Genomic DNA, 21,084 nt, shown 5'->3' with positions numbered 1-21,084 from the left:
CTCTCCTAAAACTTGACGGCAAATATCCTTGGTCGCACGCAGAATGAGCTCTTCTCCAATCGTGAAAGGTTTCTTGGCTTTAACAATCAGTTCACCATGAAGTATGATGCTCTCAGTGCTTTCACTTTTGTTGCCTCGTTTGCTAAGTTTTAGCCACATATATCCATGTATCGTAACGAAAAATGAAATAAGTCGTTACCCGTTTTCAGATTTTGGATTTGGAAATGAGAAATTAAATAACAAGTCATTATCAGTTTTCAGATTTTGGATTCTAAAACAGATATGGAATGAACGAATGATAGACGGATACACGTTATGGAGAATGGATTTGGTTGTAGGCTGCTCTTCTGGCTCAGCAGGTGGACATTTCCTCGTAAAAAAGCTGTACAAAAATGTCGCAGCCTGTAGCACACAGCTAACAGCAGCTCTTGTTACTGTTTACATTGACTGGCGCTGGGCTGCTGTAGGTGTGCAAACACCCCAGTAATGGAGGTAAACCACTAGAGGGTGATGTATACAAATCTCAACTCAGATAAGTCAAGAGGCACAGGCCAGATTGTGGTTGTTAACAAATTATTTTAGAGTTGAAACGAATACTCAAGCAAACTCGAGTAACTCGAGTTTAAAAACTGATCCGAGTAATTTTATTCACCTCGAGGAATCGTTTAATTTTGCCAGCTCTAAGCATCACGTTTTGCCCGGACTACTTTTAAAGCGGGACAACGCGCTGATGTCACGTGCGTAGAGGAAGTAGCAATAAAAATGTTTTTAAAACCTTTCTGCAGCCGACAGCCGCTACAAACTACGCCGACGTTGCTAAAAACTAGCCCGCATGATGATACGGTGGTAGCAGATAGCATCTGATGCGTCTCATAAATATCACGTTTGTTGAACTAGATGCGAAATGACAGAGTCAGCGGTGTTGGTAAACAGCCACCATCTTAGAGCAGTACACTTCTCAGCGCTAATAAATAAGATTAACGTTACTGTCACTTACTCACGTTACTTTAGGCCTGCGGAGGCCTAGGTTTCCATTCATTATGACCACTACCGATACGTGGCTAATGTGTCTTACATACAGGCTTTATTTAATTTGTGAAAACATAGCGTTGTAGAGTGATGAGGGTGTAAAATGAAAATATGATAAAGCTAACTGTCAATTTTAGCTCAGTGGTCATTGCTGGATAAAACACCAAGTAGCACTGGTCCCTAATGTGTTCCAATACAGCAGGTATCATACTGTAACATTAACAAAGAGTCACCCGCTTCGTTAAGTTGCAATTATTTATTTTTTGGGAACTTGTGGAATGAATCAACAACAGAAAGGCACGTCTCTCGCTCTCCCGCGCCTCCCTCACCCCCGCACGTCACGCGGTGGATTCAGGAACGCATTCAAATATCCCCGCCATATTATAACCTGATATGTTACAATACATTTATTTTGAACACTGAAATCCTATCACTGAAAAAATCCTATCAGGACTTACAGTTTAGACTAACTTAAAACTTAACTAGAACTTAAAAATGGCTTGACACAAACGGACATTCAATTGAAACACGTGGGAAAAACACCTAACTTTTAAGTGATGTGTGTCATCAAGCGTAATGGCATTTTTAGGTAAGAAATATACATATATATACAGTATATTTCTCTTATAAGATCTAAAAGTTTTTGGAGTGAAAGTGAATTGGTCTTTTTTTTTTCTAGTCACATCTGAGAGGCAATTGTTGGCTGTTTTCAACAATGTACATCGAAAATAAAGACAATGATTGACTAAAAGTGGTTCAATATTAGATGAAATGTCTTGTTTTCTCATGTATATCTATAATTGCTCTTTACCTAAAAAATGTTTTCTCATGTATATCTACGTATAATTGCTCTTTACCTAAAAAATGTTTTATCCGATTACTCGATTAATCGATAGGATTTTCAGTCGATTACTCGATTACTGAAATATTCGATAGCTGCAGCCCTAAATTATTTATTACTACTCTGCGGCCCGGTAGCAAATGCACCACGGACCGGTAAAGGTCCCCGGCCGGTGGTTGGGTATCACTTCATTAGAGGATTGGCATGATCGTTTCTTTGTGGTCTAATTTTTGGCTTAAATGGATGATGAACAATTTAAATACATGCCATATGTCACATGTGATCAATGCAGAAATGGATCAACATTGTCGGTTTCTGCATCTTCTTAACTCCTGCATTTCTGCTTTGTCTTTCCTGCCACCTTTCACTTCTACAGTGCCAGACTCTGCCAATTTCGACTCCGTCCCTTCTCACCCTCCTGCCAACCCCAGCGTCACCCCAACAGTACCCCCAAGCAGTGGCGATGGCAAGCGTGCCCACTGTGGAGTCCAGCCTCAGACCACTCTACAGACTCCACTCCAGCCGCGCCACCCGGCCAGAGAGGTGCCCCCGCGCTTCCGCCAGCAGGAGCACAAGCAGCTACTGAAGAGGGGTCAGCCACTCCCCCCAGGGACCCTGACGCTCACGTCTACAGGATATCCCACCACCCCTGAAGCCGCAGTAGCCAGTAACCTTGATTCTTCCTCAACTAATCTGCCCTCAGGTCAGTAGATGTACGCATTTTAGTACATATCGCCTTTTACATATGGCGGAAAACACTCTGGTGACTTGAAGTTCCGCTCTGAGACCCTCAATTTGGCCAACTTTCAAAACCGTCCGAAATGCATGTGTGATACATCATTGGAAAGCTTAAAATCTCAATTTTCTGGGGGATCAAAAATGTTGAAAGAAGACCTTTTTAGGGGGGGGGGGGATTAAACTGCAAAACCCTAATTGGAGGCGAGAACACGCGAGAGCAGAATTAAAGACGCCATGATTTTAACGAGATATTATCGCATACTTACCTTGTTTCGATCCAAAAACTCCATGTAGCATGTATCACCGAGTGTCACGACACAGCTGTGAATGGCCACAGACGTTTTTTTTTTTTTTTTATGGGTGAAACATGGTGCTATAAATAACAAGGGTCGCGATGCAGAAATCGCAGACAACAAGGAGTGGTTTTGATTTTCTTTTTCATATAGTTACCCTTTTAAACGTTATTTTTCCTTTTTTTTTTGTTTGGACCGATTATTTATCATCTAACATATCTGGGAAAATTCGACAGTTTAAAAAAAAAAAAAAAGCGATAGTAATGAGGTAGATATCCTTGACACCAAATTTTTCATTGTGAGGTAATTCGTTTAAAAGTTTAACCCTTTAACACCTAAGCCTATTTTGGCCGAATTTGCATGCATTTGATGTTGCCTTTATATTTCAAAGAAAAAATTGTTCACAATGGCCAAGTTGGGTCCCTTTTTTCAGGACACCTTGAACTTCATGTCTAAACTGTTGTTTTCTTCACTGACCAATTATAATCCACATTTTGGACCCAAAAAGACAAAAAAAATCCCAAAATCTTTTTTCAAAATTTGAAATGTTGATGTCCCATTGACAACCAAACATGCTCGACCAACCGTTTTGAAGCTTGATAATATTTATTCAACTTGTTAGGATAAACATTAAATAGAAAAAAATAAGATTGAATAGTTTTATGTTTGACTATTCAACACAAACAGCAGGTATGGTCATAGGCGTTTTTGGCCTTTACACATACTAGGTCAAAACAGGTTATATACTGTGCAAAATAGTGAGAGAGAAAAAAATTATATATATAATCTAACACAAAAAGTGTTTGGAGGATATCTCTTTGTGAAGTTAGGGCTTGTACCCATCACCTTATCAAAAGTATATACGTACATGCAATCAAGCTTCTCCAACACACATCTACATAAAAACTGAAAAGATTATAGTCAAGAAAATATATATATAACATTGAAAAAAAGTATTTTAAAAAATATTGACAAGTAGTTCAGTTCAATTCAAATTTTTCAGGCATGCGACCCAATAAAGTTTTTTTTTTTTTTGCGCACTCAATAAAGCTTCTTCTTGAACAGGTCACGGAGCTGCGTCACACACAACGTCACACAGCCTACTCTTTCGCCGTTTGCGCGCTGCTGTCACTTCTACTCGCCGAGACGCCGACTCCTCCCAAGAAAACAACGACAAATACGGCTCATCTTTTTCCTTGAGTTAATGAAATAATGCATTAGCTTGCGCTAAATGTAGTTTTAGATTCATTCTGCACGTTTCAAAGTCGCTCGCGCGGGGCGGCAATTTTTCGGCACAACACCGGCCGTTGCTTGCTTCGCATGCCTCCCTTTCAATAGTTGGCGCCTCGCTCGAAAATTTATTAAAAATGATCACATTCGGTTCGTCCTTCTTGACATCACAACGGCTCTTGGGATTTGTAGTCTTTTGTGCTGCTTTCGATTTTTAAAAAGGACAAGAAATGATGGAAATATGGAGATGGATACATGGTCCATGCAGCGTTTTAATGCATATTTATGTGTGCAATAAAACTATAAAACTCAAATGACATTATCTCCCGTTTTTCTTGGCCGATTGACTTCAAATAAAAACTGGTGTGGACATCAACTTCCACACTTTCAAACGAGACCAACCAGCGGCACGTAGGTGACATAATTACAGCGTGACGAAGCTTCAAAGACGATATGCGTAAAAGCGTTGCTGCCGACACGTTCGGTGTTAAAGGGTTAAAATATGCGAGTGAATTTTTTTAAGTCGTTTTTTTTTTTTTTTTTTAAACTAAAATTTAGACATCAATTAATGATTCTAAGCTAAAAATGACAGACATTTTGAATAATAAATATAATTCTTACCTTCTTTTTATGGCTAGGTTTAAACAGAAGCGGTTGCGCGACATCTGTAAACTGGGGTTTTCAGGGTAAAACGGACAAATTAAAAATAGTTCGGGGGCTTAATGCGCCATGAATATGCTATGGCAGCATATAGACATATTGTTCTATCAAGCACAACACTTCTTTTGGCTTAAAATACAGCAATTTATTTTAAAGAGGGGTGCAAGAGCAGAACCTGCTTTTTCAGTCTTGTCTGTGTTTTCTGCCATACAGTGGGGCAAATAAGTATTTAGTCAACCACTAATTGTGCAAGTTCTCCCACTTGAAATTATTAGAGAGGCCTGTAATTGTCAACATGGATAAACCTCAACCATGAGAGACAGAATGTGGGGGAAAAAAACAGAAAATCACATTGTTTGATTTTTAAATAATTTATTTGCAAATCATGGTGGAAAATAAGTATTTGGTCTATACCAAAAGTTTATCTCAATACTTTGTTACGTACCCTTTGTTGGCAATAACGGACGCCAAACGTTTTCTGTAACTCTTCAGAAGCTTTTCACACACTGTTGCCGGTATTTTGGCCCATTCCTCCATGCAGATCTCCTCTAGAGCAGTGATGTTTTGGGGCTGTCGTTGGGCAACACAGACTTTCAACTCCCTCCTCACCCCGTGACATCAAAATGATAACAAGAACGGTGAGCAAAAATCCCAGAACCACACGGGGGGGCCTATTGAATGACCTACAGAGTGCTGGGACCACAGTAACAAAGGCTACTATCAGTAACACAGTGCGGCGCCAGGGACTCAAATCCTGCACTGCCAGACGTGTCCCCCTGCTGAAGAAAGTACACGTCCAGGCCCGTCCGCGGTTCGCTAGAGAGCATTTGGATGATCCAAAAGAGGACTGGGAGAATGTGTTATGGTCAGATGAAACCAAAAAAGAAATTTTTGGTAGAAACACAGGTTCTCTTGTTTGGAGGAAAAAGAATACTGAATTGCACCATACCCACTGTGAAGCATGGGGTTGGAAACATCATGCTTTGGGACTGTTTTTCTGCAAAGGGACCAGGACGACTGATCTGTGTAAAGCAGTACTTCTCAAATAGTGGGGCGCGCCCCCCTGGGGGGGCGCAGAGCAATGCCGGGGGGGGCGCATGTGACCTCGGGGAACATGTTTTTTTTTTTTTGTTTGTTTGTTTGTTTTTGCCGTACTGGAATAAAGTGTACTTGCACATCCACTCAGTAGGTGGCAGTGGAGCTCTCATTTTCAGAGTGCGCGCAGTATTTTTGAACTAAGGAAGAGCACTCAGCACACACAGACAACAGATATGAAGAGCAGTGTGCCACCGCCGTTTTCGAAAGCCGTTTTCCGACCGGACTCACACAGCGACCCACTGTCTTGTCCGGTTCTCACGTCGCCGCCCGAGTAGTGCCATTTTCGGCTTGGGATCGTCACGACGACTGCCCTCACCTACGGTTCTACCTCGGCCGCCGTGAATGCGCTTTTTTCGTGCCGTTTGCCTTTTAGCTTTGACTTTTAATACAGTGGGTGATGATGAAAGACCACTGTTTACTGTGTCTAAAAATAATTATAGCAGACAGCAAGAAGCCAAATCAATTAAGACGCCACTTAAAGACATTAGACCCCAATCTCATTGTTAAGCCGCTTGATTTTTTTCAGTGAAAACGTGCCGAATATTGCCAACAATCGTCCTGCTTTGTCAGTGTTATATCAGTAAGCCAGTGAGCATTGTTAGCATGCTAATTGCAAAATAACTCCACACCATTGCAAAGGAGGTAAATACTGTGAGCAGCAAAAATAAAAACTGTCCTGTCCAAGGACACTTTTTTTCCCCTTTTTATTCAGATTTGTTTTTTCGGTCAAATTTTTTTTGGCACATTGCCCTCATGAGTGAATGTTTCTAATCAATTTTAATTCGGTATTATTTACTGATTTTATTACATTTTATTTTTTGTATCAAATGGTCAAAAATGTACCTTCAGTGTATTTTTTTGTTTGGATGTGAATTTTTTTTTTTTTTTAATTCAGGCAAATTGATGCACGTCAAGTATTCTCTGTTACAAACAAAACAATGTTAATAAAGTTATACTTTATTATAAGTTGATCTATGTTACTTTTTTCTTTATTAGAAAAAAAGGACACAATGTTAGGCAGATGTGTATTTATAATAGTAATTTTATAGACAAATGATAATATTTACAGTGGCGGAAGAGAGTTGGGGGGGCGCGAAACATTTACGTCTTCCTTGGGGGGGGCGTGACAGAAAAAAATTGAGAAGCACTGGTGTAAAGGAAAGCATGAATGGGGCCATGTATCGAGAGATTTTGAGTGAAAATCTCCTTCCATCAGTAAGGGCGTTGAAGATGAGACGTGGCTGGGTCTTTCAGCATGACAATGATCCCAAACACACAGCCAGGGCAACATAGGAGTGGCTTCGAAAGAAGCATTTCAAGGTCCTGGAGTGGCCTAGCCAGTCTCCAGGTCTCAACCCCATAGAAAATCTGCGGAGGGAGTTGAAAGCCCGAGTTGCCCAACGACAGTCCCAAAACATCACTGCTCTAGAGGAGATCTGCATGGAGGATTGGGCCAAAATACCAGCAACAGTATGTGAAAAGCGTGTGAAGAGTTACAGAAAACGTTTGGACTCCGTTATTGCCTACAAAGGGTACATAACAAAGTATTGACATGAACTTTTGGTATTGACCAAATACTTATTTTCCACCATGATTTGCAAATAAATTCTTTAAAAATCAAACAATGTGATTTGTTTTTTTTTTTTTTCCACATTCTGTCTCTCATGTTTGAGGTTTAACCATGTTGACAATTACAGGCCTCGCTAATATTTTCAAGTGGGAGAATCTGCACAATTAGTGGTTGACTAAATACTTATTTGCCCCACTGTATACATTTTATATAGGAAGTAATATGAGATGCATTTAGAAAATTAGGAGTTGTTGATTTTTCGTATGATAAAACAGACTTAACAAAGGCAAGGCACAAAATGGGTCAGGATGACACTTTCAGTTGTATTATTGTGTTATATGCTAGTAAAGTTTGTCACCTGTGTGTCCAACTGCTGTTTATTTTCTTTCTGTCTGGCTGGGAATTGGAAAAGGGAATCAAGGAATCCAGAGGAAGAAAATGCTGAGTAAACACAGCTGGCATAACCGTATGTGTTTGTGTGTTTTCCTTACGGAATGTCTGCATATCTCAATGAAGAGAGTTCTCAGTCGCTTTCTGTCAACTCAGTAGTGTTAAGTGAATGCATCTCTGTCTCCATGGCTAAGAGACGGTTATTCCGCATCTTTCCATTCCTTCTTCGTCCTACTCCTACACTTTGCTGAGCTTTGCTGACTATTTCCTGTTTTGGCGGGGGAGAAGCTGTATGGAGCTAGCTAGTTGGCTGGACATCTCTGTGGGCCTGACTTGGCATCACTAGAAAGCCCAAAGAAGAGAAAGATTGGTGGAAAGAGTGAGCGTGGCAGAGGTCCAATGCTGTGGGCTGAAGTGACTCATGGTTTACGGTAAAAGCTACTGCTTCTCTCCTCCCCTCTTCGATAGGCCTCCCCGGTTCTCGTTTCACTGAGTGTGTGTCAGTGGAGTGGCTGATTACGTGAGGACGGGCAGAGAGAGGAGGTGCTCCCCTCACTGAAGGTGGAGCTAGTAATTTATTTGTCTATTTCGTAACATTCTAAACTTGGAGTCCTCATTCTTTTCGTCTGGCATTCACTGGAATTCAAATGAGTCTATTGCTGTCAATGGCAGCCATTGGGTTAAGAGTTAAGTGCACCCTGATGTCCAGATGACGAGATGCGAGGGGATGAAGTGAAGAAAATTTGTCGCTACAAAACATCTGAAAGTGTGTATTCTGCAAACTGGGCAAATAGATGAGCATTGCGTGGAAGGAAGGCCATCAATGTTGAATCTGGTTCTTTGTTTTGGTTGAGAAGTCCCACATCTTTCATCCACTTTGTTCTACTTATCTTCTCTAATGCATCCCTGACTGTATTGTCTTGCTGATTAAAATTGTACTTTCTTGGTTTGTCCAATAAAGCACTCTCTTCTTGCCAGCTTTCATCAAATCAGTTGTTTGTTTGGGTTTTCCGCCAATCCTGAGAATTAGCCATTAGTCATACATCATACTTGGTTGTTTTTTTTTCTCCAATCAATAATTTCAAACTTTACCCTTCACCATTTGTTAGAATGATTGAATGAAAAATTATTTCACTCACGTCACAAGCAATTATCCTTTTGCCAATTTAATTCCTACAACCCGGCTTAAACGAGCTGTAGTAGCAGCACTTTAGTTCTTCCCATTTGTTATGCAGTCAAGTCTCATTCAATCTCGTCCAGCGTCTTTTCCGTTTGTCACGACCTCACCACACCCATTTCAGTATATACAGTCATACACCGCCTTTTGAATTGTAAGACTGATAGTCTTGGCTGGTATATCCATGTGTCCATGTACAGTATGTTGGCTACAGTCTTGACTAAATAGGCCATACACAAAAAATATACAGTATAGTTTATAAATGTACTTCTTTGAAGTTCAACAACTTGAAGGTAGACATGTGCCCATTACCGCTTTCAAGGAATAAAGTTGTATGAAAACGTCAAGGTTTCAAAACCGCAGAAATTTTCTGTCATACCGTATCTAAGGTATTAGCTATTTTTTATGTCCCAAAAATGCATGGAGAAATCCCTCGCTGGCAGCTGCAAGGCTCAACCCTCCCCCACTGGTTGTTGCTCAGTGTCAGTGAGTCAGCTGTGCTACATGATGGCTGGAGGAAGTGAAACTCCTAAACTTTTTTCCCAGCATCGAAGAAAACGAAATTGCTCGTATGGGAATACTTCGGCTACCGAAAAATTACAGATGGCCGTGGCTTAGAGGAGCAGGGTCAATCGACATGTAAAATATGTTTGCAGAGGGTGGCTGCCGAGGAGGCCATACCTCCATTATGATTTTGCATTTATACAAAATTAAAGGTTAGTAAACTAAACACTGTCATGAACGTTTCCCACCAGCTACTAGCGTTAACTCCAGCGTGTTTAGTGTGTCTAGCGGTGAAAAACGTGTTTTTTTTCTCTCTGGCAGCTGTGTTGAGAAAGAGAGTGTGTATTAGGAGTGGGAACCTCTTGGTACCTCACGATACGATACGATTTGCGATACAAAGCTCATGATAACGATATGGCGATACAACGATTATTGATATATTGGTCAGGAAATCATTTTGGATATTCTACAAACAACTAATAAACAGAAAAAACAAGCTTCTGTTGTGAATTGGAATAGGTTTATCACAAGTAGACGTCCAATCCATTTGAACTGGGAGGGACGTTCATTCGCTGCCATCCCTCCCACTTCAAACGGATTGAACATCTATGGCCGTCAGTGGCAGCCAGTGCTAGGCAATAAGGTAATTTTGGGCCATTTAAGGTCATTTATCTGTAGATTTTCAGTTACTTCCTGTTGATTTTGGGGTATCTTATGGGTCACGCCCTGTTTATTTTGACTTACAGAACAGGAAGTCACCTGGGAATCACCCAAATGAATAGGCAGTGACTCAAACTCAACAGGAAATGGCCTGTAAATACCCCAAAAATGAACAGCAAGTGACCTGTAAATGCCCTGAAATTCGGACAGAATGACTGAATGCTCTGGTTTTGAATGAACGAATGTTCCCAGTCTTAATGGATTGGGCGTTGAGCATAATCAATGCAGCCTTAGAGTTAACTGAGACACTATTATGGTGGAAGATTTTGGTAGCAACATGTTAGTTCCTTTTTATTTAATTTTTTTTTTTAGACATTGACCCCTTTTTAAACGATATCTCGATTCTTGGCAGGAGCATATCGATTACCTTTTGGGATATGAAGTATCGCGATATATCACCATTTCAATATTTTTGTCACACCCCTACTGTGTATAATATACTGGAAACATGATACAAATCATACACATATGCTTTTGTATGGAAAATAATTCAATTATTTGTTCTGATGGTAATAATGTTCAGCTTTGGCTGTGGGTTTAGGCTCACCTAAAGGACTGCATTTGCTAATATGTTTTGAAAAATAAAAATCCTGTTCAATGGAAAAGTTTTTTTTTTACCCAGATATCTCAAAGCAACATATTTTAGAGCTGTAATTGCAATACCGTGAAACCGTGATATTTTGGCTTAGTTATCATCATCATGCCTACCTGAAGGTAAATAACATGCTTTGCTTTTGCTATGCTTATTAAAGACACACATAAACAAAAATATCCTTCTGTCATGAAGAAGAGAACGTGCTGACTTGATTTTCTTTGCTGATGACGCTCCTAAAAGTGTTGGGGATTCCCTTTTAGAAGTCTTCTAATGTGATTCTCATTTAAAAATAAATATCTGATGCTTTGTTTTCTCTGCATTTTCACAGCCATAATTTGCTACAGAGCACTGCATGTGTTCTGGCAACTCCGCTTAAACAGCATCGCTGCAAGTAGCATGTAGCTGGCCCGAGGCAGCTGGGATTAGTCCACACTCCATGTATGTCTGTCAGCTTTCCCATTATTCTAACGGTCTCACTGTGTTGCCATTCGCTTGGCTTGCACTCCGTATCCCAAGGCTCTTTCATGAAGAGGAGGCGTGTGAGAGCGAGCTATTTTAAGACTGGCATGTTGGAGAAAGCCCTTGACCTGGTTTATCCTTTCAGGGGAGGAGGGGAAAAGTGGAAAACATGACAACACGCATGCCAACTTTAAAAAATGCAAGCGTCTCTTGTCCCTCTCCTATTAATTTATCATTGGGTTATGACGTAAATGGTTTGCATAAACTACATCTCGGAAAATTAAATGTCTGTGCAAAGCAGATGTGACGTGTTGTTGTCATAACGGCCCAGTGTAAGTACAAAAATGGTAATAATAAGTGAATTACATACGGTACAGTAGACCTTCAGCAAACACTTTTTAATAAAGACAGCTGTGAGCTGAGTCATGGGCTAAAAATTTGTGACTATCGTGAGTCTTTTTACAGTTCTGTTACGAATGTAACAAGAAATTAAAAATGCACATAAGCTTTTGCCCCCCCCCCCCCCCCCCCCAAAAAAAAAAAAAAAAAGTTTTCAGGTTTTAAACCTGGTCTGTCAAAATTGATTTAACTATGAAACATAAAAATACATAAAGTTGATAAAGATTATAGCTTTAACCTTTGAACAAGCACTTTTAAATATCTGATTATAACTGTGGCGTCTGGTTTTCAGCTGATGCATAATATTCGTTATCCAAGGTCAGAATCACTGATACGCCACCAGGTTATTTTTATTCAACAAACGATGGATGAGCGACATCATTTCTGCAGTTATGAAATTTGTAATTCATAGTAATGTATTGGTATAAGGTTCATTAGGACATGTTACAGTTTACAAGTTCAAATACTTGCCCAACAGAACACACCATTGTGTTCGATAAATGACAATACTTCTAAAGCATATGCAGTCATTTTGTACTCAAACATTGTCAAACGCAATCCATTCTGCGATTCTGGCTAATGTCCAAATCTCAAAACGATAATAATGGAAAGTGAATCGTCATAGCCAGGTCCCCGAATCAAAAAAGGGCTTTAAATAAGAAGGTGTAGGCATTTTTGAGGAAAAGTAATTCAAGTGTTGTTTCTATATAATTTTTGGGTGCTTAATCCATTTCTGCCGTATGTCAATCACGAAAAGTTACGGTTTAGCCGTAAACGACAAAACAAATATGGCCGCCGCTGTATTTCTTGTCCGTCCAATAACTTTGGAGTGGATGGGTGGATTTGCACCAAATTTTGTGTGCTAATACTCTTTAATAGATAAATAAACTGACACCATTTTGGAGACCAACTCCTTCAAGATGGCCGGCTTTCAAGATGGCCGTCTTTTTCTTTTTGCAGTATCTTCGTAATGAGTTGACAGATTAGCAACAATTTTATTTTTTTTATAAACAACAGACTTGATAAAACGTAGTTTTGTACTGTAACCAGTACTGTAGTTTACCGTAGTTTGTGGTGTAGTTTAACTATTACTCAATAACACTGAACTATACATCCACAGGTTGATAATGAAAATGTATATCCATGAAAACTATGTGCATGACAGGAATTGTTACATTATAAACATGAACATTTGAATGTAAGTATAGCCTATCGGCCTATTCAATCTTATCCAACCCTTGGAAAGTTGTCATAAATAAACAAAGACTATAGTGTCACCTACTGACATAATTAAAGCTACTGATTCATGCAAGTACTATTTGACAATCTGCATTTGCAAGATGCAGTACATGAGTTAGCCTTGCATCCACATCGGCCTGTCTTGCAACTTGTGGAGCAGGCACATGCTATGAAGTCCTCACAAGCCTCTGGAATTGGTGGCAGAGACATGAGCTGAGGAACAAGCAAATTTTCCTCAAATTTCCACCCCATGGTCTCACGGGTGGGAGAACTGGCTTTCGCAAGTTAGCTTGGTTCCATACTAAAGCTTGAAAATGAGAACGCTGAATCTGGAAGTACAGTGCATCTCTATTTGGTGGCAACCTTTCTATTGTCATGCCTCTTACAAGCATGCTTGCTCTGACGTCATTGATGTGGTCTGCATCCATTGCACCATATAGTCTGCAGACAAACTGTTCTGAATGGTGCGTTCACTAAGCTCTGGACCTTCACCAAGTCCCTTTAAGAGATGATGGTGCTTGACAAACACATCCCAACATGACATTTTTGTGTGCCTTGCAATGTATGACGTGGAATCACTTCCAGTCAGTGCATGGAAAGCTGGAAGCAGTTTCAGAACCTGTGGTTCCATCTTCAGTTGTTTAAAAATCTCATGGATTGGGAAGTACTTTCTCTCCTTTGATGTACCTGCTTTCATCCAGATTTTTTTGCATAGCACCATGTGGAAGTGTGCAATTAGTAACATCAATATGTCAGTGTCTCTTGCTGAAACAACAATGGTTGATGCCTTGCTTGTTATGCAATGGAGAACAATTCTGGTGTCGGCTTCCTCATGCTCAGCTTCCATGCAACTTGTGTTCAGTATTGCATTGGACGCTTCGACGACCTCTTCATCACGAAAACCACCTGCTGCCACTGTGATTTTGTTGACTGGTGCTCTCAGAATCAGCTGTTGTGACAGGAATCAAGCAAGGTCAGCCTTGTTGTCCTGATGAGCAAAGAGGTTTTCCTACTTCGGAGGAAGAGGCAAATCTGTGCTTTCAACAGGTCTTCGGATTGCCACCAAGCCTCTTTCACGGCGATTCCGTGTTCCACTTTTGATTTAGTGTGTTTGGTAGCGATCAAACAAGACATCAATCCGTTGGAATTTTGCACCCCTTTTGAGTACAGCCTCTACAAAGACACCGGCAAGGTCTCCAAATGTCTTTGCTCCTTCTGGCTTAGCAATGGCAATATCCAGAGCTTGACCATCAATTAGGTCTTTGTCATAAAGGCGATCAGGACATTCAACACCAGCAGTTATGAACGTCGCGAGTATGGCCTTCGATCCTGAACGAAGTTGTCCATTTACCTCTGCCAAAGATAAAGGTACAACAAACAGTTCATGTGCCATAATACGGCTCAGATTGACTCTGGGAGAGATTTTTCTAACAGTTTGCCAAGTCGAGATTTCTGTTCAGCGAATGTCAATCTCACTGATTCACATGCGGTCCAAACACAGTAATGATATGAATAAAGTTTGATTGGAATGACATTAAGACTCAAGATGTCCTCAGAGATACAGTATACTCACAAAATGCCAGTCAACCAAAGTCCATTGATGGCACGGACACCTATTTTTTTTTATTCATCCCTCATTTTTAAACATTGATCAGGCTCACTGTAGTTTACTATTTCTTAGTTAAATCATGAAAAAAACTGATTAAAATGTAAAAAAAAAAATTTAGGACATGTTTATGGTTTGCATCAAAAAATTATTCGTTAGGTTTTAAGTTTCCATTGATCTTCATCAGTTGTCAGTTACGCCGAATTATGCCTAATATTCCAATATGTCACCTCATTTGCATATGTAAACATAGTATTTCAGAAAACTTGCAATACAAAAAGTGTTTGTACAAATGTAAGCAAGAAACTGGTAAAGTTTTGCGGTGATATGTAAAAGTTATTTGCCATTTATTTCCAGCCTGGGAAAACGACATCTATTTTTAACAAAGCATTACAAAAAAATGGGAACCTTATGTCATTGACATACAGTGGATTCGTATGAAGAAAACATTGAAATTTCTAAAAATGCTGTATTACAACTTTTCCCCAAAAATGCCTACAGGCTTACAGAACTCTGAATATCCGGACCTGGCTATCATTAGAAAGCCTTAATTCATTGTACAGCACTCTTTCAACATTTTAACTATCATTCAAATGTACGTCTTATGTATAAAATTCATTGTATTTTGAATGTGTAGGGGTGGGGACCTTATAAGCTATGCTTCTTCTCACGCCTTTTCAGATGTTTTTGTTATTTCAAATAATAATTTTTGTGTGGATTATTTTGTTTTAACCCTCAAATAAATAACTCAAAATGTTGAGAAGTCAAGCACTCTATAATAAAACTAAAATACTGGAACATGTACATACACTTTGAGGTGTCATACACGTAATAATAGGGAAATGCGAGGCATACTGTATAGATATTGTTGGAATTGGTGTACTGTACTTTGTAATGAGTTTATGCGAGCATCTGGACAAAGGCTGATAACTTAGACTGGGTTTTGTTTGGGCTTTTTCTGGAACATTTGAGTTGAACTCAATTCTGCTTTGGAGGCTCCGCGTAAGTCATTTATGCAGAGTTAAGCGACTACACTCTTGAATTCTTGGGAATTTCCTCACACAAGTCATAAAAGGATGAAAGTGAAACCACTTTTTTGGGTGGTGTATTTGTTTTTGTCAGAGGGCTTGTTCTTCTGGCTGGCAGCATACATTGTCAGCTCCAAACCATCCAGTCAGCGTGCCCCTAAGGGACTTCATTAAGCCGGGATCAGTCCAGCTGAGGCCCGAACATCCCTGGTAGATTACTTCCTTCTTCCATCACTCAACAAGCATCTCCCTGACTTCATTTTCTGCCATCTTTATCGTTGCTATCGATCCGACTTCACCAGACACCACAGATCTTTTATTGAATAAATAAATAAAATGAAAGATGACATTTAAAGGTAAACAATCTTTCCTGCTGATCTGAGCTTTGATGTTTGTATATATTCACGTGGTCGATTTAGTTTTGCACTATGTTTACTGAATGACTGTCAGCAGCGCGGAGGACTCTCCCATGTGTTATAACTTTACAATCATGAGGTTCAGTGGGCAGAACCTCCAGCATAAAAGCACTATTTTACACCAAACATTGACGTATTGTGTTGTGGTGTGTGGGCGCTGGTATCACAAGTGCACAATGCCAGCCTTGATCCGGCGAGCTGCTGCCATTTTTGTTTTCTATTGCCAAGCTCTCAGCTCTGCTTCTCTTGTTTCCTCCACGGCCTCTATTAATTGACAAGAACGTCATCCTCTGTTGTGTGGCTCCGCTCTAACCCCTTCACTTTTCCAGGGCCAGAAGAGTCCAGTTTCGTACAGAGATCCTGATTTCATTTCTTTCTACTAGGGCTCGGCGATATGGCCTAAATATAAAATCTCAGATTTTTATCACCAAAAATTTGATTTATGCTTTTTTTTCCTCCTGATTTTTTTCTTTCTCCCTCTTACTTTTTAAAGGAGACCATAAGAAGAAAAGACAGAGAAAATGTAAAACAAGTAGGGTGTGCCATCTTAGGCACCCCACGATTTGATTCGATTACGATTCAGGGGGCTACGATTCGATTCTTGAACGATGATCACGGTATTGACGATGATCACGGTTATCTCGATTGTTGATGCATCGTACATTGCTAAATGATATAGTAGACAAACAAATTTTTGTTTATTATTTATTTAAAATATCCTGATAATTCAACGGGAACGATGGAAACATGCCTAAACAACAAAAACCTGCCCTTAAGCTGCTTTTTTATTTATTTTTACAAGAAAGTGCAAGAACATTAACCATTTTAAAGGGAGTACTTATTTCCTTCAACAATAAAATAAAATTTACACAGGTGGAATGAATTCCACATCTTCTGGAAACAAAGTGTCTTTAGAAATAAGCCTTCTTTTAACCTAGATTTACAGATTTCTGTACTATTTCGCATGTTTGTAGTGTTACCGCTGTACTTAGTCATGGTTTTACACATTCTGCATATTAAATACAAGTTAGCGAATTAGCTAATTAGCTTAGCGCTCGGCGCTAACTATTAACACCTCAAAATCAACAACAATAAAAGCTAAACAGTACAAGAGGGTTTGTGTACTCACCTCTTGTAGACGCGCACGGGTCTTAGCAACACACTCAGGACATTTTTCAATTGACATGACTTCAAACTACAGCTGGACATCTGAAAGACTAGGAGCAGCGAACTATCTATCTTCCCCTCATTCTCTAAAAAATAACGTGTGCACAGAAGCGCATACACAACCTTATTTTCCAGTCTTTTGAAAAATAGTAAATCACTCAGTTACAGGCAGCATCCATTATAACTTGCGTGCGTCCGTTAAAGGTGTCCGGGTGGCAGACGTTTCTTGAATTTCGTTCCGCTACGAGCGGCTGTCATAAAGTTATGAGGGAAAATCATCGTTTTGGAGCCTTTATGAATCGTAATTGAATCGTCAGGTGTCGAATCGCGATGCATGTAATAATCGATTTTTTTGGAACTCCTCTAAAAACAAGGTTAACTTGTTATAGGGCACTCATGAAGTCATTGGCTGCCATTGACGGCGCGAGACATCAGATCCATTTGGACTGGGGGGGGGTTCATTCGCTCCACCAAATCCAAATGGATTGGACCTGTAGCGCCGTCATTGACATTGAAACATGAGCATTCACAGCCAGTCACCCAATCAAAATGAATTGGATGTCTATCATTGTCAATGACAGGCAATGAGTAAAAATGCCTTCAAATTTCAATATCCCCGACCTCCTCCGAAGCCGGCGTCAGGCCTCTCTTGGATGTTGTACTGGCGTGTATGCATCCAGAGTTGATTGGAAGTCTCCAGCAGCGGCGCAAACAAGCATGACTTAGCTAGCAGCTACTGCCGTGTTCGTGGAAACAAACACGAAGCATGGCGAGCGGATCCACAAATTTACTTTGCCGCCGTTCGTGCTTTTCTTAACTTCAAAAAAACAGTTTCACCTTGTCACCAAATCTGAAAAAGTTTACTTGTGGTTTACTTGTTTTTTGTTAGTTTTGTCCTCGTGGTCTCCTCGCAACATGCGACCGGCTGACTCAAACAGGAAGCGGAAGGAGCTCAAACCATATGTATATATTAATAAAATATATATAAACCTTACCACATACCAAGTATGTGGATCTTTGTGGAGTTGTTTGGAAAAAAAAAAAAAAAATGTTAAATGTTGGACAAAAATAATGTAAATAACGTACAAAACCTCTGTCTTAGAGATAAAGCAGTTATCGGCGCCGATATTATAACATTTGACGTATATCTGTATAAGCCTTTTTTATTTTTTATTTTTTTATTTTATTTTTTTTAATCCGAGCGGCCGATATGGGAAAAAAAATCTATTTATTTTCAGTTATTTTGGCTCCAATGCAGCCACGCCTCTCTCTCCTGCCTGCTGTCTCCTGCACTAGTAGTAAACCAGTCCTTTTATTGGTTAAATGGTAATGGTAAATGGAGTTGCACCTGTATTGCGCCTTTCCACCTTTTAAGGCCCTTAAAGAGCTTCACACTGTATCCTCGTCGACCTACTGGTAACGGAGCAACGCAGGGTTTAGTATCTTGCTTAAGGATACTTAGACGAGGTCATTAGGGCTTTCTTTTCTGTGGAAATTTTTCAGAGAGCTATTTATTTTATTCAATTTCTTGATGTTTCTGAGTCTATGAAATTCATTTACTTGTGGAGCTATTATTTCGTATTTAGGTGATTCAGTAAACATGCTTTAGGCATTTAAATGAAGTTCAGTGTTTGTATTATTTGAGTTTTTTACACCAATTGTACACTAGTACTGCAAATGAATATCGGCTCCAAAAATTGGTTATCGGCCCCTCTAACTACTAATAATCGGTATCTGTATCCGTCCTGAAAAACCCATATAAGTCTATCTCTAGTCTTAAATAACTTTTTCTCTTCCCCTATTTGTGATTTCAGCCCTATAACACAAAGTAAAAACTAAAAGAAAAACCTCATGAAATAATCTTTTGAATAATTTCCAGATTTCCGGTGTGATTTCCGGGGTTAGCCCTGAATTGGTTGTCAGCCAATCGCAGGGTACAAGGAGACGAACAACCATTCGCGCACAGACTCATACCTAGGGACAATTTAGTGTGTTCGATCAGCCTGCCATGCATGTTTTTAGGATGTGGGGGGAAACCGGAGTAGCCGGAGAAACTCCACACAGGATGGCCAGAGCCTGGGATTGAACCCTTGATCTCAGAACTGTGAGGCACACGTGCTAACCACTTTGCCACCATAATTTATTTATCAAACTTTTTTTTTTAGATAATCCGCAATAAAAATGGATTTAATTTATGAAATCTATTTATCACCCAAAGATTACCTGAGCTGCAACGTAAGCTGGTCCCCAGTAATTAACGAATGGGCTGCCATGGACAACAAGAGACGTCCAATTTATCTAAACTGGGAGGACTGGCTGGCATTGCTTATCTTTTAAAACCACTTACGTTGCTAGACATCCATTCCATCTTGACTGGGAGGGCTATATGATCGCTCCCAGCCCACCAGCCAAATTGGATTGGACGTCTAGCCCCGTCAATGGCTGTGAATGAGTTACCAATTATCGGACAGTTGTCATCATGACATAATGTCCTGCCTGAGGTGCAGCATTGCTCTCTTTACTCCTTTTTCTACTCAAGAGGCTTTCAATTGTCCATGGCAGTGCTAATTGACATAGAGTGGCCTTGGCTAAATATTTAGTGAAAGGTTAAAGCATCCAAGGCTGTGTTCAGAAGAGCCTGTCTTTGTTTTGTTTTACCTCATGCCATTTAAGTGCATAAGTGCTTCGCTCTTAGCGGGCCATCCGCCACCTACCAACAATAATGCTCCACATTACACTCAGCTGTGCCATCCCCTCCCCCAGCTTGCCTTCTCTTAGGGCTTACATTTCCAGCGAGGGAGCGTATCCGTCGTCGGGATAGGAATAGAGCATGATATAAATAAAGCTAGGAAGGGAGGGGAGGGCGCGATAGATAGAGGCGGCAAGACCCAGCCACAGCAATGTTGGTAGGAGGGACGGAGCATGTGGGGTGAGGAAGGAAGGGAGGGAGGCAGTAGGGAGCGAGGGAGAGGGGGGTTGTCTCATGCCGCGCAAGAGCTGTGCAACTTCTTGGCAGCATTTCAGAGAGGAGCCTCAGCGGCTCGGTGAGCCAAGCAGACATATTGAGACAAGGATGGTCGCTGTGTCGCACAAAACCTAGTTCCTTGCAGGATGGTCGGGAGGCACCTCTCCACAGGTATTCGTAGCAATGTGGCGAATCTCCCACTTTTCCTTTCCATCCTCGATGCTTTTTCTGTGTAGTTATTTTTACGGCTGGTGCATACGCACTTTAAAGCTGCAGCGGCAGTGCATTGTGGGCACGCGCGAGAGAGTTGTGCTTTGCATATGTCATGGCGAGGTAGGCGTGCATGCTTTTACATGGTACCGGCAGAGACGGTAGCTCAAAGCCTGTTTGGCTCAAATTCAGGACTGAGAAAATGGCGGTCCTGCTTTGCTCAGTGGAGTGACGTTACAGAAAGACTGTGCTGTGTGTGTCAGAAACATAGTGCCCTCTTTTCCCCCTCACTCTCACACTGCTTCCTCTTCCCCGACTTCAGTTTGCAAGCGTTAAAAAGTAAGCTGGAATTGAAGGCAAATGCTCAGCGCAATACCGTGGAAGCCAGCCTTTGCATGCAAGCTTAACTCGGAGAGGGGCGCATGTAAACAGTCGCAACAGCCACAGTTGAAATGAGTGATGATGTGGCGTCAGGCTTATCGATGCATATACCAGACCAGACAGGGAAAACAATGCAAAGTATTACTTTAAGTCGTCAAAGCAGTTGTACAGATGTTGTGTGCTATGAGCGTACAAAGTCGTGTATCATGCCAATCTGAGGTCATGACTGTGACAGCCTTGCTGTTGAATAGAGGCTTTGGATGCCACAGCTTTCTGGCACTGATCATTTGTGTAATCATGAAGAAAATACTGTCAATGCATTTTCACATATAGTACGAAATGAAAAATACCATTCAACATCATAGTCTT

At 40.5% G+C, this 21,084-nt stretch overlaps 1 protein-coding gene across 3 annotated transcripts in view; it reads left to right on the top strand.

The window, feature by feature from the left end:
- Window positions 1-21,084, top strand: part of LOC130931784 (trinucleotide repeat-containing gene 6C protein-like) — a 95,392-nt gene that overhangs the window by 39,499 nt on the left and 34,809 nt on the right. For 2 of the 3 annotated variants that reach the window (XM_057860821.1, XM_057860823.1), the window contains exon 4: window positions 2,247-2,573. In XM_057860821.1, coding sequence (XP_057716804.1) covers window positions 2,247-2,573 — 327 coding nt within the window. Of the gene's footprint in view, window positions 1-2,246; window positions 2,574-20,142; window positions 20,296-21,084 lie in introns of those variants that run through there. The other variant, XM_057860824.1, reaches the window with a different exon arrangement.

Source organism: Corythoichthys intestinalis, chromosome 16 (assembly GCF_030265065.1).
Source record: "Corythoichthys intestinalis isolate RoL2023-P3 chromosome 16, ASM3026506v1, whole genome shotgun sequence".
Classification (NCBI taxonomy): Eukaryota; Metazoa; Chordata; class Actinopteri; order Syngnathiformes; family Syngnathidae; genus Corythoichthys; species Corythoichthys intestinalis.
The sequence above is the reverse complement of the archived record's forward strand: the minus strand, read 5'-3'. Positions and strand labels throughout refer to the sequence as shown.